Genomic DNA, 22,802 nt, shown 5'->3' with positions numbered 1-22,802 from the left:
TGTTCATAAGGATGTACCGTAGAACTACTGTAGTCTGCAATGAGTGAAGGAAGCAACGGTAGCATTAGTGTGTCGAACATGGACAAGCAAAACCGAACCTATTCCGATCACGTTTGTGATTTAGTCCCTTAAGGTGATTGTTTATAATATATTTATGACGTCCAAATAGGTAGTTCTATATCGGTCATTTAAAGGAATCCCGCAGCAAATAATTTGAAGCGCCGCGCCACTGGAGATATCGCGAGATTTGCCTTCGTTGTGTACTTTGCAAGGCGCAGCGCTGCTCCACCATTTCGCTGCGCTAAGTCTCCTCCCATGACCGCTACATTCTGCGCCGACAGCCAGGCTCTCCCGGTCCGTATTTTTACTTCTTCTCGCACACCGAGGGGTACCTCGTTGGGTACCGGGAGACAGTTTGGACTGCTGGCATCACGGATTGAGTGCGATTTTACACGGATGACGACTCCTTCAGCGAGAATTTAGTAAAAGAAAACTGGTCGGAAAATTCAGGTAGGTGGGAACTTAAGATGGCGGCCTTGAAAGGGAGGGGGCCCAAGAGGAAGTAATGAGGGGCGCAAGGGGAGCTCAGACAGACGACGCCACAGAGGAAGGCGATACATTGTTACACACTGTTCCGGTGATTGCTTGTTTGCCTTTAAAGACGTCTTTGACCGGGAACTGGAATGTTACATATTGGTTTGAATCGGAGATCGGTTTAAAGTGTGGCTAGCCAGCTAAATAAGATTTAACATTTTACTTATTTGTGGTCGCTGCTAAAGAGCCAGCTGTCGGACAGAGCGCGCCCCCTAAAAGCCCCGAATAAAATTGTAAAATGTATATAAATGTAAAAAAACATGTTTTATGTCTACATGCACTCTAAGAACCAAAAACTTGTATGCGTTTTTAAAACAAATAAAGATTGCTTTTATTTTTGCTTAAGGATATTTGACCCCCGCGCACTGACGTCACGAGCGATTGTCCCCCATGTAGTTCATACACAAGCGGCTTTTAATAGCACTTTTCAGTTGATGTGGCTCATTTCAAAGCAGCTTGACACATTTGAAAGCAATAAATAAAGACATTGCTTAGCCGCGGTTGGGATGGGGCGCTTTCGGGTCCCACGAAAGCAACTCTGTTAGCTTGCTAGTTAGCTGCATACTAGTGCCAGCCTAGCACTGTTGTTGTACGAGGCTAGCTAGCTAGCAAGCTACACATGCTAGCCAAACCGGCATCGCTGAGCCGCTCAAACATCTAATTTAATGTCTTTTATGACGGGAACGTTGGACTTACTTTGAATGTGTTGTTCAACTGTGGCTCTCGGCTACTGTCAATACGTGTGCCTGCTTTTCATTTAAGAAACCAATGCTCATGTGACCACCGAACATTAGATATGAATTAGCCAGTAGACGCACCGATATATATATATTTTTTTTTTACAAAACTAGTATCAATGGTTGTTTTTGAAAAGCCTCGAATGAATGACTGGAGGCAGCTTTCACGCTCACCGGCTTGTGCTGCAGGGACCCCAACGTCTTGCTGTGGGCGAATGCAGCACAAGTTCACCTCGCTACTCCACTCTTTTTTTTATTGCTGCTGCAGGATGCACAATCCAACATATCGGAGCAGCGGCGACCCAGCCTTCCTAGTTACTCATCTCGCAGGTTGTGACATGGCAAAGTGCATACCAACCTATCTTTAACCAGTTCTTGTGTAGCGTCCTAGAAGAGCTTCATGTAGTCGATGAGACTTTGGGCTGCCACTGCAGTGCGTGAATAAAGTTTCTTCTGCCTGTGTTTCCTTCTCAAGAACATGTGGCGGGGATCCTAATTTCAGCATCCTGGAAGTAGAAAGCACCGAAGATCTGTGTCTCACACCACAGACAGGTGACAACCGGCTTGAAATCTGAATGGATGCGGATTAGTTTCCTGTTCATTGTCGCTCAGTCGGAGCTTTGTGTCCTGCAGGTGCAGCGTGTGGCCGGAGCAGCACAGAGGAAGGAAGCTGTGGGGAGGCGGCAGTGCTGCAGCGTGCCTCTCCGGCTGTGGATGTGCTGGGTGGCAAGCCCCAGGCTGCACAGAATGTGTCTGGGGAGTCACCTCGGCATGTCCCGCAGCCGGCCGCTGCTGCTGCCCCCCACCCGGTCCCTTCAGTCCTCGCGCCGTTGCCAGAGAGCGGCCACTCGTTGTTCCTGGTCATGGAGACCGCTCCTCCTACCGCCTTGCCAGAGACGCTCCCCGTTAGCGGTGACGCCAATGCCTACATCTCACAGGAAGTCAACTCGTCCCTTGCTGAGGACTTCAAGACCTCCAACAGTCCTTTTCTCGCCTCGCATGCACAAAATGACGAGGCGCCGGCGTTGCGACACGACTTACAAACTGCTGCTAAAGAGACAAACCTCACAAATAGCGAGACGCATCAGATTCAGCCGCAAACAGGCGCCGGACTCGTGGTCGTCACGGCGGCGCACGAGTGCAACTCTGAGAATGGGACGAGCTTGGCGTTCCAGTCGTATGCGGGTGGAACTATCGTCCCGCAGGCGCAAGTTCAGTTCTGCTTCGCGGCCTCGCCCTTCCTAGATGCTGGGGAGCACGGAGCTACCGAACAATCAGAGCGAGCCAGCGGGACCCAGGACACCGATGCGCCCGCTTCGTGGAACTGCAGCGAGCAAGTTCACCTGCCTCAAGTTATCAGTCAGCTCAGACAGGGTGCTCTCGACACGTCTGAGCGCGTCAATGAGGCAGATGACTCGTCAGACAAAGCACCGCCGGTCGCAACAAAAACAACTGCGACCCCGAACACAGAAGAACCCCCAACCGAACCTGGATCAGGTTCTCCTGCTCCAGCATTGTTCCACAGGACTACTACCGGAGAAGACGCTGACATCCAGACAGGCTGCCTGAGCGAGGAACAAAGTGAAGGTTCCTCCAAAGGCTCGGCTCTGTGCCCGGTGCTTGACTCGGACTTCGTCGTGTCCCTGCAGGCAGAGCAGGGGGAAGCGGAACCATCTGAACCCTGCCACCAGATCCCCTTATCAGAGACTCCCATGATCGCCGAGCTGGTGCATTCTGCCGACCCGCAAGAGATCGTCGTGGTGAGCGAGGCGTCGTGGTCCAACGTGCACCTGAAGCAGAGTTACCTCCTGCAGCACGCCGACGGCAGCGTGTGCGAGGCCGCCATCGTCACCGGGCACGCACCCGCCGAGGCGAAGCTGTATGAAGATGGCGTTCAAGCCGACCTGGACCTCAACTCCCAAAACGTGGAGGTGTACCAGTTCTGCGGCCTGGTTGAGGAGGTCGCCGAGGAAACGGTGTGCGTCAGTACCAGCGTGCAGATACCGCACTCCCCGGGATACGAGGTCAACTTGTTCAACGCTTTGTTAGACTCCTCCGAGGGTCTGGAATCCCACTTAGAACCTTCCATTCATACTATAGATGACAGCGACACCGTCATCATTTCCCAGCAGGCCTTGCCTTCATCGCATGATGCAGACCAGGTGCAGGTTTGCTCCAGCAACAACGTCCACAACCTGTCAGTAGCTGCCGCTGTGGGACAGCACCTGCTGTTGGACACCAGCTCCAACCAGGTTTGCTTGGTGGAAGTGGACTCCTTCCCCATCCAGCAGACAGACACTCCCACACCAGTCGTGACGCCGTGTTCGCAGGTGAGTGAGGACAGACAGGAAGCGGAGGGACGGGCTGCTCCACCGTCCCCAGTGGACGCCGCTGAAGGCGAGCGGACGGAACCGTGCGTCACGCCTGAGGCCCGCGTTTCCTCTCCTGCAGGAACCCAAGAGCCTCCATTTGAGGATCCATCCCAGCATGCCCAGCCAGAGGCTTTCATCACTCACCCTGCAAGGATTATTAATCCCAAACTGCTGCTCCTGCAACCAGGAGCGAGCTCTCTCCTGAAGCACTCCCTCCTGGTTTCCCAGCAGAACGTGGACCCCGACCCAGACGACGCGGCGTCTGACAAGTGCCTTGCTGTTGCGTCTTCACCTGCGGCCGAGAGCAATCACGCAAATGGAACGAAGCCTTCGGCCAGCGAGATCACAGCGGCTTCACAATGCGCGAGCAGCTCTGCCAGCCAATCAGAGGCCTTACCTGTCACGAGTACTTCAAGTTCGCCCCAAACGCCTCAGCCCAGGGACTCCTCGCAAAGTAGCGGCGTGGCACCTTCCTCCAGCGCTAACGACACCACCGAGCAGCCAGACTCCCCCTTTGCGGAGGAGGATGAAGATGACGATGAGGAAGAGGACGAGGAGGAGGAGGAGGACGACGACGATGAAGCACCGGGGGATGCGGAGGCCATGGACGATGCGTCGGGTCAGGTCAGCAGCGCAGACGAAGACAGCGGCGACGACGACGATGACGTCGACAGACAGGAAGGAGAGATGACAACTCCCCGCACGTCACACAAAGTAAGAATCATTCTGTCTTTACGTTTCACTTTCAACAAAACTTTGCGTAGAGGCGGAACATGAGCCATTACAATGTAGTGCAGATACGGATAACCTAACAGTCCACTTGCATCGGGCTCAAATGTGGCCATGACCCAGTCGATGGAATTGTGTCGACGGAAGCTTGCTGTGTCTGGCAATTGGCATGCTTTTATCCCAGTACGTTTACCAACTCCTACAGCGGAATTTTCGTTTTAAGCAAAAAAAAATCTGGGCATGCCCAGCCGGGAAAAGACCCCGGGGCAGACCTAGGACACGCTGGAGGGATTATGTCTCACAGCTGGCCTGGGAACGCCTTGGTGTCCTCCCGGTGGAGATGGAGGAGGTGGCCGGGGATTGGGAAGTCTGGGCTTCCCTACTAAGACTGCTGCCCCCGCGACCCGTACCCGGATAAGCGGAGGAAAATGGATGGATGGATGGCAAAAAAAAAATCTGTGGTTGTTTGGCCTTGGTCGAGGTCAACATTGGGAGGGGGGGCACTGGAGGTACAGCCCGGGCCGCATCAAGTACTCCAAAAAGAAAGTATGAGTAAAGTAAAGTATTTTAAATCTTTGTTCGTAACAGCTCAGATTAGAGCTGCATCAAATATCAAAAATTTCTATATTTTTTTTATATAAAAATGTAAATATTCCTTGAATTTCAGCCTCTCTGATGTGGAATTTTGTACATTTCCTTCGGCGCCTATCAAAGCGGACCTATTATCTTTGTGTTTTAGGCAAAAGAAGACGTTCACACACATCAGCCTCGGCTTTTAGGGCCTAACCAATTACTCCACAATTAACGACAAGCTTCAGACTAATTGACTGAGAAAGTGAGGGTTGGTTCAGACATGAACGGGTTCTTGACAACATCAACATCTCTTTCCGACTACAGCGTTGCTGCTGGGGGTGCTTCCGACTTCCCAGCATACTTTGAGGCACTCGTCTTGCAAACGGTTAGGTGTTTAGAGTTAACCTAGTTGTTGATTATTGCTTATTTACTTCCTGTTCACTGAGCTCACTGAGGGACTCACGTTTGCCACAATATATTAAATAATTAAAATAGTGTAAAAGCCCTATTCTACATGATGCAACCTCAGAAAAGCCACATTTGATGTTGAAATGTTTGAAATCAGACTCATGCAGTTTTTAAAAGTGACCATGCGCATCACTGTCATGTGACCCTGTTGTCTACGCACCCCGAGTCTGCATGTTTGTACATTTTCTCTTTTATTTGGTGCTAAATAATCCATTTAAGTCGGCCACATGCTAAGTCATGTGTGTTTTCCAGCATGGGCAGAGCAGGACAGACAGACAGGCACTGTTCCGAAAGGTAAGTGTGCCCCCAGTTAGGTCAGCGGCATGTTCACCAGCACACCTCGGTGAGGCGCTACGTGTGGTGCACTGCGGCTTTAAGAGCACACTAACCATGCATGCAAAGCCCCCCCCAGCGGTGTGGTTTGGTCTTGTGTGTGTTTTGCTTTGCTCCTGGTGCACAAGGCTCTTTGACCTTTTTGTCATTCTTCCGCCTCTCACCCGTCCTCTGTTTCTCTCAGGTGAGGAAGTGGATCGCAGACAGGGTATCGCCCTCCACCTCGTCCTCCTTCCTGGAACCCTCACCCAGCAGCGATTGGACCACCTCTCGCCATGAGAAGTCTTCGCCTCTGCGGGGGCCTCACGGCAAGTTTGTGTCCCCCTCATCATACAGTTCCTCCTCGTCCCCACCCGATCAGTCGACTCCTCAGCGGCCCCGCGGAGAGCGACGTGGAGACATGGTGGAGTTGGCCAAACACGTGAGTGGCTTTAATGTCTTCACTAGGGATCCCTCCTTTTCGGGTGGACCATCTAATGAGATCCAGTACAAAGATGATCATGTGCTTCTGGTGGTTCTCCAGGAGGCAGACATCGAGCACCGGACTCAGGCGCTGAAGCGTGAAGGCTGCTGGTCCACAAAGCGTCTCACCCGCCTGATGGAACCACCACGGCCCAAAGTGCACTGGGACTACCTGTGCGAGGAGATGCAGTGGCTGTCTGCTGACTTTGCCCAGGAGAGGCGCTGGAAGAGAGGCGTGGCTAGAAAAGTGGGAGGACACTTTGTTGAAGGAATTAGGGTTAGGGTGAACGTTCACGCTGACAAACGGGTGCCGTGTTTGTTTTTTTCACAGGTGGTCCGAATGGTCATGCGACACCACGAAGAACTGCGACAAAAAGAGGAAAAAGCCAAGCGAGACGAGCACGCCAAAATCAGGAGAGTGGCTTCTTCCATCGCCAAGGAAGTGCGGGCTTTTTGGAGCAGTGTGGAGAAGGTACAAGATAATTGATGAAGACTACCAAAATACAGTCCCTGATCAGTACCGTGCCTGACACTTGCATCTTGTGTGTGACGCATGAAGGTGGTGCAGTACAAGCAGCAGTCTCGGCTGGAGGAAAAGAGAAAGAAGGCTTTGGATCTTCAGCTGGACTTTATTGTGGGACAGACTGAGAAGTACTCGGACCTCCTCAGCAAGTCCCTCGCTCCCACCAGCCGCCCCGAAGGGGGCCCGTCGCCTTCCAAAACATCTGCGCCCTCCGCTATTGATGAAGATGGTGAGAATTGTTTGTCAGATAAAACCCTTAAAAAGTCGCCGTCCTCTTCCCCCACAGGGGCCCTGAACCATGACACTTATATTTTAAAAGCCGAAAATGAAAATGAAACCATTAGTGGTTTAAAAGAGCAGATTAAAAAAAATGATTTGTACGCAATTGTTGTTCAGCCAGGGGCGGCAGGCGGTCGAGTGGTTAGCGCGCAGACCTCACAGCTAGGAGACCAGGGTTCAATTCCACCCTCGGCCATCTCTGTGTGGAGTTTGCATGTTCTCTCCGTGCATGCGTGGGTTTTTCTCCGGGTACTCCGGTTTCCTCCCACATTCCAAAAACATGCTAGGTTAATTAGCGACTCCAAATTGTCCATAGGTATGAATGTGAGTGTGAATGGTTGTTTGTCTTTTTGTGCCCTGTGATTGGCTGGCCACCAGTCCAGGGTGTACCCCGCCTCTTGCCCGAAGACAGCTGGGATAGGCTCCAGCAACCCCCGCGACCCTCGTGAGGAAAAGCGGTAGAAAATGAATGAATGTTGTTCAGCCAGAACAAGATGGCTGTCACTCACGGACATCTTGCACGCACGCACGCACACATGCCCGTAGCGTGAGCTTTTCTTTCCAGCAGGTGATGTCATTGATGCGCTCCTTCCCTCAAATTGAAGGTGGCGTTGATCATTAAATCACCTGCTTTGTTTAACGGCTAGAAAGAACGCCTGCAGTGTCTCGGCCCTCCATGGCATGAGTTTGACACCCCCGACAAAAACCGTCCCAAGAACTATGGTGGATGGTGAGAAAATGTCTAATAGTATAAATGTAATATAGTACAACATTGTCAGCATCAGAAGCACCGGAACTCGAAGCATCAGTGCCAAATGTGGTCCAACAGGCTCCAGCTTTTCCGTTCCCAGTTCTCAGCCTGTCCAACCTGTTTGACGACAGTCCCTCCATCTTGCATCCAACCGATTACTCGTCACTACGCGTCATTCCTGCTGCTCCAGAACAGCCTCGTATGATTCACAGCAGCGGATGATGACTGAAGAAGCTCAGTCTAACCTTCAGCCTGACCTTGTTGCCCAATTCACTGCTTCCATCCATGTCTTCCATCGTGGTCACTCAACATTCCGTCGTACAGTACAGAATGAAAGGTTAACACAAAGATTTTTCCCTCGTGCAGACAGAGACTTTGAGCCTCCGTGCGAGGAGGACGACGACGAAGAGACGATCGAGGTGGAGGAGCAGCAGGATGGGAACGACGCCGAGAGCCACCGCAGGGAGATTGAACTCCTGAAGGAGGAGAGCATGCTGCCCCTGGACCAGCTGCTCAGTACGCTACAACAGCCTCAGGTACACCAAGGCCCTCCCAAAACAAGTTGCCGTACAATATTGTATCCAAGACCCGTATTTACGGACTCCTGGGATTCTGCAGAACTCTGCCTCGGATGAAGAATGCTCAGATGATTCCTCATCAGCAAGGCATGAAGAAGAAGACGGTGAATTCACCGCCAATGAAGAGGACGGTGAGATCACTTAAAAAGGCATCCTTTATTTGTGGTCCATGCACAGAAGAAGAAGAAGACATACCAGTAGAACAGTTGGAATTGCGCCATCGTCTGGCAGTGGTGCTGAAAGTTTTTTTTGTCTTTCTTCTGGCTCCCAGCTGAAGATGAGGAGGATACCATCGCCGCCCAGGAGAAAGTGGAGGGAGATGTCGATCATGCGGAAGAATTGGATGACTTGGCCAAGGAGGGTGTGTTTGGATTGTTTTTTTTTTTCCTCTGCTCCTTTTGTGTTGGTATTGACGTAGACTCCTTGCAGGAGATATGACCATGGAGGAGCTCCTGGAGAAGTACAAAGGCGCGTACACATCAGACTTCGAGGAGCCCTCCGCCTCTGGCTCCAAGGAAAGCTCCGATTCGGAGGCGTCTGGCGACGAGGAGGTGGAGACGGAAGACGACGAGAGCGATGTGGAATGCAACACTTCCTCCTCGGGTATGATACGGCTTATTCGTTGCAGATACTAACTAATTTGACACAATTCAATATGTCTGAGAAGGTTGTAATAATTACTGATAAGAACAAGTGCCATTTAGATAAAGACATTTGATATTATACAACAATATATATAAAAAACATGAACACGTCTTTCTCAATAGCAAAAGGTAACTACATATTGCCGCTGCTGCTGCTACTACTGTGGGTTTTGTATTTGATGCTAGGTGTAGCGGTCCTTTCTATGTGAAATCAATGCATCCACGTTCAAAGTTCTGGTAATGCGTAACATGACCATCGGGAATGTGCCCGTTACTACATGCTTATCTCCTCGGGTTAAAATGGCTACCGGAGATCTTGTTGCGTCTTTGTCACGAAATTGAGAGCTAGGTATCCACTCTTCTGTATGAAGGACGCTGAGACTAGTGGTTAGCGACGCCTTGCGTCAGTCCGCCAGATAAATAGTTTTTCATGTTAGCTGCTACAATAATAATATTGCTGTAGCTTGGTTTATAAACTACATACAAGTCCCATGTCGTCAGTTGTTAGCTAGCTCACATGAACAGAAAAGGGGAAAAAAATGTGTTCATGTTTCACGTAAGGATTGGGAATGATGGGCAAAATTCCCCAAAAAGTGCAGTTCTCCTTTAAGCTTTTTATGTGTTTATATCCTTTGAATGTGCAGTCAAGAGATGTGTGCAAAATCCCCCCAAAAGTGCACTTTTCTTGTATTGTTGAATTTAGCATAATATTTTTATTGTGGTGTTGACATAGTTGATTGTTGATGACTTTAGGCCACGTTAGTCTTTGCTCGTGGTGTCTTTTATTCCCTTGTAGTTGAGGTGATACCGTCGTCTACATTTGTCCAGTTCAATGATGTCTTTGATGACCGCCAGTACTTTTTTGTCAGGCCCTCCATTTAAAGGGGAACCTATTGTGCTCATTTGTCTGCCCTTTTGTATCGAGTTGTGGACTGCTATAGAGCAGCTACTAGGGATCAACCAAACGAGTATCCGTTACGGATACTCGTTTGGTTGCCCACTACAGAAAAATGGCCTTGAGCCGCAAAATATATGTATAATATATGTTTAAAGCAACATCACGATTGTTGGTAACTTGTTTTTTTTTTTTTTTTTTACATGCTAGTCCTGTACACCAATTTAGTCAGAAACTTGAATCAAAGCAGAGTTCTTTGCAGTCTGTCCGTCCTCCAAGGAAATGATGAACAAAAGAAGAAATTCTAGAATAATCAACTAATGTTTTGTCGATTATAATCAAGTGTGCCTGTCAGACTCTGCAGGAGAGAGTGAAGAGGAGGAGGAGGAGGACGAGGAAGAGGACAGTGAGAAGAATGAGGAGGAGCATGAGGAAGAGGAGGATGACTGCGCCGATGAAGGGATGGAGGTCTTGCTGAAGGAGGGAGACCACAGCCCGTCGTCGTCCGGCTCGCGACCAAAGAAGGAGATCAGCCACATCGCAGCGACGGCAGAGAGCCTGCAGCCCAAAGGCTACACGTTGGCCACCACCAAGGTGATTTAGTCACGAGTGGCAGTACGAGGTGAACCTTATTTTACTGAAATCCTCTCATCGTGTGCTCAAGGTCAAGACCCCCATCCCCTTCCTGCTTCATGGCACCCTGCGTGAGTACCAGCACATTGGACTGGACTGGTTGGTCACCATGTTTGAGAAGAAGCTTAATGGGATCCTGGCTGACGAGATGGGTCTGGGAAAGACCATCCAGACCATTGCGCTCCTGGCTCACCTCGCCTGTGAGAAAGGTAGCAGAGATTACAGGAGCCATTATTTTTTTAAAAATGTGTTATTAATTCAATAATCCCTCACCACTTCCAGATACAATTTCCTTTTAGCACGGCCTATTCGGGGGAAAAATGTATTTTTGGCTGAAATTTAGTATAAAAATGTGACAAAAAATACAAATACACTCCGGATCAAAATTCTAGGAGCAGCTAAAAAATTGTCAAAATTAGCTTTCACACTGCTGGATCACTCTTCCACTACCAAATACGAATTTATATGTTTTTTCAACCCGACCACTCACTCCCAAAGACGTATTTATGCATTTTTTAAGTATATTTTTTTTTACACAAGAGGCACAAAGAGGTGCAGCTCCACAATAGAAGAGACACAGTTTGGTCCCAGTTTTGGCGGAAGTGCATTTAATAGGAGGTCGGCATACATAGTATTTGCTTTGTAAAAGAGATCTCTGCATCAACCAGGGAGTGAAAAGACTGAGGTATATATATTTTCACATAACACAAACAATGTATGTTGTGGCATCGTTGTTTAGACATTTTCAAAGTTATGCTATCTTTATTTTAAAACAGATATTTTGCTGAAACGTACCTATGTTCTACTGCTGATAATGTTCTACTGTGTCTAGAACAGGGGTCTCAAACTCAATTTACTTGGGGGGCCACTGCAGCTTGGGTCTGGGTGAGACTGGGCCGCATCAGGTTTCCCCCCCCAAAAAAAGCATATTGCGCAACTGCAGGGTCTTGAGACACATGCTAACTCGCAAACTAGAGAGCTAGCGACCTAAACGGTAGCCTTCAAGTTATTTCCTTTAAACTTAAATAGCCAAAAACTTACCACTTCCACACGGATAGGGAGGATAACTATTAACAGTTATTTAACCTTTAACGTAATAATTTTTTCTGGGTACATGATACCATACAGCATCCATATCAGACTTGCGCGGGCCGCACTAACATTAAACTTTCATATCAAGGCGGGGGCCTCAAACTAGTGTCCTGCGGGCTGCATGTGGCCCGCGGGCCGCATGTTTGAGACCCCTGGTCTAGAACCACTTCACTGGGATAAACAAAGTTGGTTGATGGCGGACATGTTGCGTGCAGGTAACTGGGGCCCTCACCTCATCATCGTGCCCACCAGCGTGATGTTGAACTGGGAGATGGAGCTGAAGCGCTGGTGTCCCGGCTTCAAAATCCTCACCTACTTCGGCAGTCAAAAGGAGCGCAAGCTGAAAAGACAGGCAAGATGTCTCAACACCAGCTTTATTAAATGTAAGAATCCGGGTGCTTATGTTCTTTCTTACGTCTCCTCAGGGTTGGACCAAGCCCAACGCTTTCCACGTTTGTATCACGTCGTACAAGCTCGTACTGCAGGATCACCAGGCCTTTCGGCGCAAGTCTTGGCGCTACTTGATCCTCGATGAGGCACAAAACATCAAGAACTTTAAGTCGCAACGCTGGCAGAGTCTGCTCAACTTCAACAGGTCTGCAGAACTGTTTGATGACGACGACGACGAAGGTACGATGAATAACTTGCTAAGTTTCGTGTTTCCCTTTTGGATCGCAGCCACAGACGTCTGCTGCTGACGGGAACTCCTCTGCAGAACAGCCTGATGGAACTGTGGTCTCTGATGCACTTCCTGATGCCCCACGTCTTCCAGTCCCACCGCGAGTTCAAGGAGTGGTTCTCCAACCCGCTGACGGGGATGATCGAGGGCAGCCAGGAGTACAACGAGGGCCTGGTGAAGAGGCTGCACAAGGTGCTCAGGCCCTTCCTGCTCAGGAGAATCAAGGCCGACGTGGAGAAGCAGATGCCCAAGAAGTACGAGCATGTGGTGCGCTGTCGCCTCTCCAAGAGGCAGCGCTTTCTCTACGACGACTTCATGGCGCAGGCCTCGTGAGTAAACTACACTCTGTGAGACGTTTTAGGGTTCTCCGAGAACTGAAACATCTTCATTCTCTGATTCTCAGGACCAAGGAGACCCTGGCCAGTGGTCACTTCATGTCCGTCATTAACATCCTCATGCAGCTTCGCAAGGTGTGCAACCACCCCAACTTGTTTGACCCTCGCCCCATACAGTCGCCCTTCATCACCAAGCCCATTGTTTTCCGAACTGCCTCCCTGGTGCTGGACGCCGTGGAGGTGTCTCCTCTGAAGGTTAGCTTCCTCAAAACAACCAAATTGTACATTGAGCCATGTTGAACATGCCGTTTTCCTCGCTTTCCTCCACAGCGCTGTGACCTTTCTATATTTGACCTCATCGGTTTGGAGGGCCGCGTCACCCGGTATCAGGCAGACGTCTTTGCTCCAAATCACAAAGTCGGTCGCCAGCTCATCCAGGAGGTCGTCGAGTCTCCCGCACCCCCGCCGAGACCCAAACAGATCCGCATGAAGGTCAACAGGTAAGAATGATCAGAATCCGAGAAGAGCGACGTTTCCCCCGCCCCCGCCCCCGCCCTGCTGACTGATCCATCTTGTTTGATGTTTTAGGTTCTTCCACCCGCCTCCCAAAGGCGACAACCGTTCAGCCGTGCCAACAAACAAACCCACCTGCTCTGTGCCGCCCGCAGCTCAGACGCACAAACCTCCGACCCCTGAGGCCTCGGCACCTCCTCCTTCGTCTGCACCGCCAACTGTGCCTGCCCCCGCGCCCGCCCCCGCAGTTCAACAAGGCATGCGATGCACTTCAGGATGACCATTTGTCTCTCCGCCTTTATTCTAATTTGCGGCTTCTTCCTCCTTCAGTTATATGTTCGGTGGCAACCACCCCCCCTCCGCGCTCCTCCCTGCCTCCTGGTGCCCAAACGGCTGTGAGATCCACCACTCCAAAGCCGGTCCTTACCGTACGTCCTCCCCCTGCTCCAGGCACTGCCGGCATTCCCGCTCACCCGACTCCGAACGCCAGCAGCATCATGCCCCAGAGGGTTCTGCTCAGTCCAGACATGCAAGCAAGACTGCCATGTATGCTCTTTATACCAATCCATGCTATCTCTGTACGCTACATGTTCATTACATCATCCTCCATCGCTTCTCTTTCCCAAGCTGGCGAGGTCGTCAGCATAGCGCAGCTCGCCTCCCTGGCAGGAAGACCGGTGTCGTCGTGTCAGGGCAGCAAACCGGTCACCTTCCAACTGCAGGGCAACAAGTTGACCCTCTCTGGAGCGCCGATCCACCAAGTCCAAGCACCGCCCCCTCGCCCCGTGCAGGGTATGTTGTGTGTTTTTGCTTCTTAAATCCCGCTTTATTATTTTAAAACCTTTTTTTAGGAGCAAACCAAAACCAGTACAAAAGTACTGTATATCTCGCAAGGTTAAAGATTCCTTTAAAAAAATGTCCTGAATCTGTACGATGATTCGGACCACCTCCTAAATTGAATCAGCTCTTCCACATCCCATTTCCGACAACTCCTGAAAATCCATTCAGAACCTTTTAAATATGTTTTGAACACAAATAAAGATGATTTTTCTGCCTGCAGGCAACGTGATGCACCTCGTGTCCAGCGGGGGGCAGCATCACCTCATCAGCCAGCCCGCCCAGGTGAGCGTCCAGAGCCCCGCCAGCGCCAAGCCCGTGCCTGCGACCACCCCTGCGCACCGCCTGCCCCTCGGTCCTTCCTCTCAAGGTGTCGCTGGCGTCCTGCCGTGTCCTCCGATGCACTTTGACGGCGTCAAATATTTAAACCCGCTCTCGTTCCTCCTCAGTGCCCTCCTCTTCCGTGGTGAGCAGCCCCGGCGTGGTGAAGATCGTTGTGCGTCAGGCACCAGGCAAGGAGGGGGGGCCCGTGCCCACCCTAGCCGTTGCCCCGTCGCCTCGTGTGACAACCCCGTACCCCCACCCAAACACAGCCCCTATCCGAATTGCGGCAACGCAGCAAATCGCCCAGCGCACCCCCGGTCCTGCCACCGCCACCTACACTCTAGCCCCTCCCAGAACCTCCAGCACCACCCCAAACCAGTCCCAGCCCCTGACTCCCATTCTGAAAATAGTCCAGCCTCCCCCACTTTGCACAGAGAAGCCAGGTGAGACGATTTGAGCTGCTTTTGTCTCTCAGCGACTCGCTGTGCTTGCACGGTGAGAGGAAGTTGCTCAGAACATCGCTGCTGAATATTAATTCTCCTTTCCCTCCTCGCTCTCCGGTTCTGCTCTTATTTGATTGAGTTGGGCGTGTCCACAGTCCTTGTGACATCTTTACTCTGCCTGGTCTTTTAGCGTCCTCCTCGGTTTCAGCGGAGGCGACTTCGTCTTCTGCGTCTAAGCCAGAGGCCCATGAAGGGACCAGCACCGACACCAGTACAACCAACACTACCACTACCACTACCACAGCAGCATCCACCTCCAATACCAGTCCGACTCCGGCTGGTACAAAGGCCAAAGCCAGTGCTGCTACAAAAGTTCCCCCTCTCCCCAGGAAGGCACCTCGACCGCCTCCGCGTTCTCCTTTCTACATTGTAAGCATAACGCAAAACGTACCGTGGACCATGTTGATGTAGCCTCAGATGTGTCATCTACTTCCTGTCCTGGCTCCTCACCACTTCCTCTCTCTCCCTCCCCATCAGCCATCGCTGGCACATGCCGTCAGGCAGCAGCGCAACGACAAACTGGACTTCATCTTTAGAGTCAACCAGCACCGCTGTGCTGCAAAGCCCGTGTACGGCAAGGAGGTTCTGGACTTCCTGACGTTTCTCCCCGGGGCCCGCCCCTCGCCGGCCGCCCTGCACCCCGCCGAGGCCGAATGGGGTCGTTCGGGCCACAGCAGCTGTTTGCTATCACAGCAAGGACACGAGTGGGACTTCTGGTGTCACAGTCACCGTGTGGCCGGCGCCATTTATAGCATCGAGGAGAGGCTGGAACTGCTTACTGATATCGTGGACCGGTAGGATCCTGATCCTTGATTGGTTGTCTTGTTACAGGACATCTGGAGACCAAAGTCTTTTTTTTTTTTTGTCATCAGGTTTACATTTGTGATCCCGCCAGTGGAGGCCGCCCGCATCACCATGCACTGCTGCCACCCTCCTCCCTCTCTGGCCCACAAGGAGGCGCTCTTCTCCTCTGCGCTCTCGGAACAAGTCACTCCGCTCACTCGCAGCCTCCATCGCATCCAGTGCAACATGCGGACCCAGTTCCCGGACCTGAGGCTCATCCAGTATGATTGTGGTAAGGTTGGGCATCCTATGGAAGACAAAAGTTATTCCTACGTTAAGGAAGGCGGAATAGACTCTTCCTGACTGTTGGTGGCATTTTCCTGCAGGGAAGCTGCAGACGCTCCACTTGTTGTTGCGGAATCTGAAGACGGGCGGCCACAGAGTGCTGATCTTCACCCAGATGACTCGCATGCTGGACGTCCTGGAGCAGTTCCTCAACTACCACGGACACATCTACTTGCGGCTGGACGGCAGCACCCGAGTGGAGCAGCGACAGGTGCGTGTTGGTACAGGCAGAGTCGTGCGTTCTGTTTTGGGACATGACTCGGAATGCTGTCCTTCTCTCCCAGGCCCTCATGGAGCGCTTCAACGCCGATCGCCGGATCTTCTGTTTCATTTTGTCCACGCGCAGTGGAGGTGTGGGCGTGAACCTGACTGGCGCGGACACGGTGGTGTTCTACGACAGCGACTGGAACCCAACCATGGACGCTCAGGCCCAGGATCGGTGCCACCGCATCGGCCAGACTCGAGATGTCCACATCTACAGGTACACGAGTTCCTGTTCGCCTCACACTCATCACCTCCTGCAAACGCTGATGATGTTGGTGTGCTCGCCTTCAGGCTGATCAGTGAGCGCACGGTGGAGGAGAACATTCTGAAGAAAGCCAACCAGAAGAGAATGCTGGGAGACATGGCCATCGAAGGAGGAAACTTCACCACAGCTTTCTTCAAACAGGTTCGGCAGTCACGTCCGTCTCAAAATGTCTTCATTTTTTGGATGTTTTTACAAGTTGATCCTTTTTGTTTTGCAGCAAACCATCCGTGAGCTGTTTGACGTCAACGATGGTGAAAAGAGGGAGGTGGCAGTGGAGGCGTCGGCGCCTCACGCTGAGGATGAGGAAGCCGGCAACAAGCAGAGCACCACCATTCTGGAGCAGGTCAGACTTCACCCAGCGTGGTTGAGCCCTGGTGGCAGGAAGACGTTCTGACCTTGCCGATAACTCCCCTGCAGGCGCTCTGCCGTGCTGAGGATGAGGAAGACATCGTCGCTGCTTCTCAGGCCAAAGCTGAGCAGGTGGCGGAGCTGGCGGAGTTCAATGAGAACATTCCACTGGACGACGGAGGGGAACAGGAAGACGTGGAGGAGCTCTCCAAGGCGGAGCAGGAAATAGCGGCTCTGGTGGAGCAGGTGAGTGTTGGATGACATTCGGCGCCAGGTTGGCCTCAGCTGCCTTCCGCTGACGGTCATATTCCCTTGTTTCCCAGCTCACTCCCATTGAGCGCTATGCCATGAACTTCCTGGAAGCCTCCTTAGAAGATGTTTGCAAAGAAGAGTTGAAACAAGCTGAGGTAAAGTTAGTTATTAATAAATATATAAATATATGTATATATAACTTTGCAAAATGGCAGAGGAGAGTCCTGAGCTGTGATGCGTTGTGTCTTTAGGAGCAAGTGGAGGCTGCCAGAAAGGGTCTGGACCAGGCCAAGGAGGAGGGCCTCAGACTACACGCGTCCTCCGATGAAGACGAGTTTTTGTCGACTCCAGCCTCTGTGGAACCCGCTCAGCCTACTCCTGCGCGGCGTGGCCGCAAGCCCAAGGACAAAACCAAGACCGTCACCTCGACAAGGACCAGCGGTCGTCTGCGTGGGGCCTCTCCTGAAACCGAGCCCGCAATGCAAAGAGAAGTGCCTGAAAGAGTCCGCTCCGGTCTCAGAGGACGTGGCGCCGCCAAAGACTCGAACGCGCCGTCTCGCACAGACCCTTCAAAGACATCCAGGCTCCAGGAGTCGTCCAAATCTTCAAAAGCCTCATCTCCTGCCAGAGATCATCAGGCCGGTAAAAACAAGCCTCAAGCCAGTTCAGTGCCTTCCTCGCCGCAGAGCGTGTCTGAGACCCCCAGAAGAGGCAAAGAGGAGAACTCCAAGGAAAGCAGGTTGTCATCCCTGGAGACATCCCTGGAATCCGTGCGCCAGGTGGACCATGAAGCAAAAGACGATGTCGGCAAAGACCAAAGCACCATGTCTCCGCCCTCCACCAGCTGTCGCTCACCTCGCAAGCGCCAGTCCGCAGACGATGAAGTCCTGCGGGGCCTGGTGGACGATTCGCCATCGGCCAAAGTCCTGCGGAAGCTTCCGGGTCGGCTGGTCACCGTGGTGGAAGAGAAAGAGCCGAGGAAGAGGAGGTGGCGAGGAAGCAGTACTGGGGGTTCTTCAGAAGAGGCCTCGCTGGAGGAGAACACAAGTGGACCTGTAGAGGAACCAAATAAAGGCAGTCCATCTTTGGTTCCTGACAGCAGTAGCTCTAAAGACACTTTGACCAAATCCCCTCAGGACCAAGACTCCACCCAGAGTCCACCTGTGCACCTTCAGCCTGTCAGAGCTTACCCTCCATATTCTCCTCCCCATCTGTCTCCTGACATGCCCGTGCTGAGGAACCTTCCCGTACGCCGCAGGCTGGAAACGGAATCTCGCATGGCGGCGCAGCTGGGAGAGCTCCTGCACGGAGGTCGAGGAAGGGGCGCCCACAGGAAATCGGACTCGTCTTTGAGCAAAGAAACCACTTCGCCCGAGGCCGCCGTCAATTCCCATGCAACACCTTTGAAAAGAAAGAGGGGCCGGCCCCCTAAATGTCCCCCCAAGTTGCCTGACCTCAACAACACAGCGTCGCCTCCCCCCTCACAACCAGTCTCACCCTGTGAGGATGGGGACGCCCCCCTTTCCCCGAAACGTAAGCGGGGTCGCCCCCGCAAAGACTCGGTCAGTGCTCCAGACTTTGTTTGTGACGGACACACGAAAAATGTCACGCCCACTGCCAATGTGTCCAGTGGATCCAAACCGGATGCTAGTGAAGATCCAAGTCTCCCACTGGACCAGAAGCCAGAGGACACTGATCAGGACTTCCTGTCTACCAAAGCTGAAGAAACGGACTCCAAGACTGACGCGTCGACTCCAGTCCAAGCAGCCACCGAGCCAGAAGCTCAGCAGGCCTCCGTTGCATCCCCAGACCCGGTCACCAGGCCCGACCGTGCTGCAGACCCCACACCAAACCAGGTTCCAAGTCCATCACCACCCGCCATTCTCGTCACGTCGCCTCCGCCAGCATCTGATCTTTCCGGACCCCGTGATGCACCATCTGAGCCAGATCCATCAGACGCTGCCAAAAGCCCCACTGGTGCCACTCCAGTTGCTACCCCTCCGTCACCGCCACCCCCCGGGCCACCGCCCATGATGGTGGACGCAAAACCACCATCAGAACCTGGAGTCTCTGTCCCATCGAGCCAAGTGGAGGCAGAACCTGCTGCTGAGGAGGAGTCGCTTCAGTCCTCTGCTCCGCCAGCCGACGCTACAGACCCCCCCGGTCCCACCTCCACCCAGCATGCAGCCACCTCATCAAGCCCGGTGGAAGGTTCTTCTGAACTGGCAGAACCAGACTGCACATCTCCTCCAAATACTGAGCCTGTGTGTCCAGACCAGTCCAGCACAAGCCAACCAGATGCCTCAGCTGGAGATGAACGCCCACCTGTGGAGGTACCTGCATCTCCACTTTCTAACACGCCCTCTCCAGCATCTGCTCCACCTTCTCCGGCCTCCTCTCTCCATCCTTCTCCATCACTCGCAACCTCCACGACCTGTGCTCCGTGTGATGAGAACACGTCTACGCCATCAGACAAGATGGACGCTACACCATCCACGGACCCGACCACCACCACGGCCCCCCCAGAATCAGTGCCACCATCAGCAATGGCGACCACAGTTGCTCCTCAAACACCTCCAGCCGTCTCCTCACAAGAACAAACGTTAAATGCTGCTGCTTCTCCTAGTACTGAACCCCATCCAGTCTGGTCTAAGAGGGACCTGGACCAGACAGGCTTGGCGGAAGCGGACCATGCAAAGGCTGAAGACGACACTCAGCAGGACATCTTGGCGTCGCATCGCAAAAGAAGGAAGGTGGAGGGTTCTCCTGAGGCCAAAGACATGGAGAAAGAAGGCGAAGTTGTTGAGGCAGCCAAAAGCGTCTCTCCCAACGAGGAGGAGGAAGAGGAGGGGCAGGAGGAGGAGGTGAAGCGAATGAGCGAGGAGCACAAGACGCCCACTCAGAAAAGGTCTTACAGTCGTCAGAGCAGCCAGGACTCCACACGCTCGTCTTCACCCTCCTCTGGCTGCTCCACGTCCACCTTGACGCGGCACGCCCACCACAAGAGGACATATGAGAACCGACACCCCGGCAAGAGGAGGCGGGTCGACGTCACCTCGGAGGAGGGGCCGGGCGACAAAGCGGAAGAGGAAGGTTCCCCTCAGAGGAGACGTTCCCGGTCTTTCTCATCGTCCTGCGACTCTGAAGATGAGGGCGGCAGGAAGGAAGGCCGCCTGACTCGCTCTGCCAAGTGCCAGCTACAGGACCGGGACCAGGACCAGGACCAGGATCAAGACCAGAGCCGCAAGCGAGACGGAAGGAAGCCTGCACGCGGCTCTGACAGCAATGCCAACACGTCCACCGGGGGCGACTCTGGCAGCGACTCGTCTTCAGTCAGGGTCACCAGGAGGTCAGCGGGGTCTTCTCAAGACAAGAAGGCACCCCCCAGCAGCGCGGCCCCGTGTCCCCCTGAGCCGGAGGTCCTGGGGAAGAGGTGCTCGGCCCTCAATGCGGCAGCTAAGCTTCTCGCAATGAAAGGAAGGGTGGACACCCCCGGTCACACCCCCCGCAAGGACTCCAAAGCAGGTGGGAAGGGCCCCGCTGCGTCCCCCGACCAAAAGAACCCAAAGTCCAAATGTAAAACTGTCCCGGCCGCCCAGAACAGCTGTGGAAACACCAACAGCAAAAGTAGCAGCAAATCACCAACTCCAAATCAAGCCAGTCGGCCTGCACCCCGCTCCACCAGACAGTGCCCGGGTTCTCTGGTGCCCCCCCTGGAGGAGTACAAGAGGCCCAAGCCTGAGGAGAAGGAGGCTGGGAGTCGAAAGGCGGTCAAGGGGAAGGAAGGCGGGGAGGCGTCTCGAGGGCGAAGCGCCTGCAGCAGCATGAGCAGCGACGGCGAGGCGGACGGCGGGCGCCCCCCAAGCAGCCGCAGCAGCAGCGCCAGCAGCCGGCGGGCGCACAGTGCCAGCTCTCGGAACACGGAGCGCAAGGGGGCGCGCTCCCGGGCCGCGTCCTCGGGCAGCGACCGCAGCGCCGAGCGGGGGAGGAAGGACAAGCAGGCTCGTCGGAGGGGGAGCCAGGGCGAGCGCCGACCCCTGAAGCTCTCCCAAGACGCCACGGCCGGCATGGGGGTGGAGGGCACGCCGGACAGGATGCTGAGGAGCGTGGCGGCGCTGGCGGCGGTGCAGGCGAGGTCGCCGGCGGCGAGCACGCGCTCCTCGGCCAACCAGCAACGCCACAACAAGACATGAGCGCCGAGCGCTCCGCAACGTCAACGAGCACGTCTTGTCTGCGCTCTACATCTCCTCCAGGACGCCGGTGTTGCACAAGCCAGGGACCTCCCAGTGCCATGGGCCCTCTTCCCCCTTTCCACATGAAGCCGGCGGGGGCGGCCCAGGGGTGCCGGACTGACTAGAAGGGCGCCGTGGCCGTAGCTTGGCCGCGTGAGGGCAGGCTGGTCACTCGGGGACGGAGTGAGCGGCTTGAAAGGTTTTGATGAAGAGCGACCTCCGCCGGAGCTGCTTTGCTTCTATCTTCAGTGAATCCACGTGAGAGCCACACTTGTCCTTCTCATTTGCACATTTCCTTCTCCACTTTCCCGGCGTCACCTTCAGCCGCTCCATTGGTCGGGTGGTCTCTACAGGTCAAAGGTGTTGATGATGTCACCTCATCACTGTCGTGGCTCTGAGGCGGTTCGGTTACTGTTGTGTATTTATAGCGTGCGAGTGCCTCTCGGGCCTTCTAAAGGGTTCTGACCCGAGCTTGCCTTGTGAAGCACCTGATGCTGGAGTGTTGAGCTTCACTCTCGTCAAGAAGAGCCAAAAAAAAAAAAAAAATAGAAGAAAAACTCCTGGAATGATCAAGGAACTGACTCTACATTTGTGCTACCAAATAGTTTTATCTGTTGCCGTCACGTCTTTGTTGTGTAACATAAGAACTTGGACAGGCGGTGTGGAACGAGCGGTTCGGGTGACCGTCAACAAATTTACTTTAGGGCAGGTTCTGGTGATGGTCTTTTTTGTTTTTGTTTTTTTTTTGGTTTGTCTCTTTATTTGTTGCATTCCTTCAATCCCTTGTAATTCCACAATGTTTTACTTGAACAATTAAGACAATTACTATTGAATAAAAAGACCAAAAGTGATCTGACAGTTCTCGCAACTTTGTTGGTTTTATGCTTTAGACCAGGGGTCTCAAACTCAATTTACTTGGGGGGGGGGCACTGGAGCTCGGGTCTGGGTGAGACTGGGCCGCATCAGGTTTTCCAAAAAAAAAAAAAACAAACGCATTTATTAAAAAAAGAAAAATTTAAAAAACTTTGCTTGGGTACCAATTTTCTAAAATAAAAACTCTGATAAAACATTCCACTGTTCTCAAATATCTTACTTTTTATTTTTCTACACAAAATAAGATGAAAAATAAATAAACCAAGAATAAAGAAAATCTGTAAAAAAAAAAATATAATAATAAAACGGCAAATAATAAAAACTTGGTGGGTAGAAAAAATGATTTTTTTTCAGATTAAAATGAACAAAGCATTATTAGAGCCCTGTAGACATGACAAAACACGACTATAGTCACATTTATACTCTTTTTTTTTTTTTATTTACAACATATTGCGCAACTGCAGGGTCTTGAGACACATGCTAACTCGCAAACTAGAGAGCTAGCGACCTAAACGGTAGCCTTCAAGTTATTTCCTTTAAACTTAAATAGGCAAAAACTTACCACTTCCACACGGATAGGGAGGAA

The 22,802-nt window shown here is 52.5% G+C and overlaps 1 protein-coding gene across 4 annotated transcripts; it reads left to right on the top strand.

The window, feature by feature from the left end:
* The first annotated feature begins 280 nt into the window (after window positions 1-280).
* On the top strand, window positions 281-22,199 carry srcap (Snf2-related CREBBP activator protein). 4 transcript variants are annotated; one of them, XM_058068497.1, is made up of 34 exons: window positions 281-510; window positions 1,807-1,883; window positions 1,965-4,417; window positions 5,726-5,767; window positions 5,991-6,227; window positions 6,330-6,515; window positions 6,600-6,740; window positions 6,828-7,020; window positions 8,188-8,357; window positions 8,440-8,530; window positions 8,671-8,760; window positions 8,829-9,002; window positions 10,294-10,532; window positions 10,603-10,780; window positions 11,879-12,015; window positions 12,089-12,258; window positions 12,342-12,671; window positions 12,746-12,932; window positions 13,008-13,177; window positions 13,266-13,447; window positions 13,521-13,736; window positions 13,818-13,982; window positions 14,251-14,397; window positions 14,477-14,794; window positions 14,985-15,223; window positions 15,332-15,648; window positions 15,727-15,929; window positions 16,024-16,193; window positions 16,267-16,463; window positions 16,538-16,652; window positions 16,729-16,854; window positions 16,929-17,105; window positions 17,183-17,266; window positions 17,363-22,199. In XM_058068497.1, the coding sequence occupies exons 3-34, from the start codon at window positions 2,195-2,197 to the stop codon at window positions 21,302-21,304; spliced, it is 11,556 nt and encodes a 3,851-aa protein (XP_057924480.1). In that variant the 5' UTR covers window positions 281-510; window positions 1,807-1,883; window positions 1,965-2,194; the 3' UTR covers window positions 21,305-22,199. The 4 variants fall into 4 exon arrangements, with proteins under 4 accessions (XP_057924480.1, XP_057924482.1, XP_057924483.1 ...); XM_058068500.1 differs by lacking the exon at window positions 281-510 and adding an exon at window positions 582-637; XM_058068498.1 differs by lacking the exon at window positions 281-510 and adding an exon at window positions 712-1,661.
* Window positions 22,200-22,802: the final 603 nt, after the last annotated feature.

The sequence above is a fragment of the Doryrhamphus excisus genome, chromosome 3 (genome assembly GCF_030265055.1).
Source record: "Doryrhamphus excisus isolate RoL2022-K1 chromosome 3, RoL_Dexc_1.0, whole genome shotgun sequence".
Classification (NCBI taxonomy): domain Eukaryota; kingdom Metazoa; phylum Chordata; class Actinopteri; order Syngnathiformes; family Syngnathidae; genus Doryrhamphus; species Doryrhamphus excisus.
The sequence above is the reverse complement of the archived record's forward strand: the minus strand, read 5'-3'. Positions and strand labels throughout refer to the sequence as shown.

Excerpts from the sequence above, each read along its gene's own strand:
- srcap (XM_058068497.1), top strand. The coding sequence starts at position 2,195 with ATGGAGACCGCTCCTCCTACCGCCTTGCCAGAGACGCTCCCCGTTAGC. Across the intron at positions 8,761-8,828 it reads GGATGACTTGGCCAAGGAGG|GAGATATGACCATGGAGGAG; the intron begins GTGTGTTTGGAT and ends GACTCCTTGCAG. Across the intron at positions 15,649-15,726 it reads CTTACTGATATCGTGGACCG|GTTTACATTTGTGATCCCGC; the intron begins GTAGGATCCTGA and ends TTTTGTCATCAG.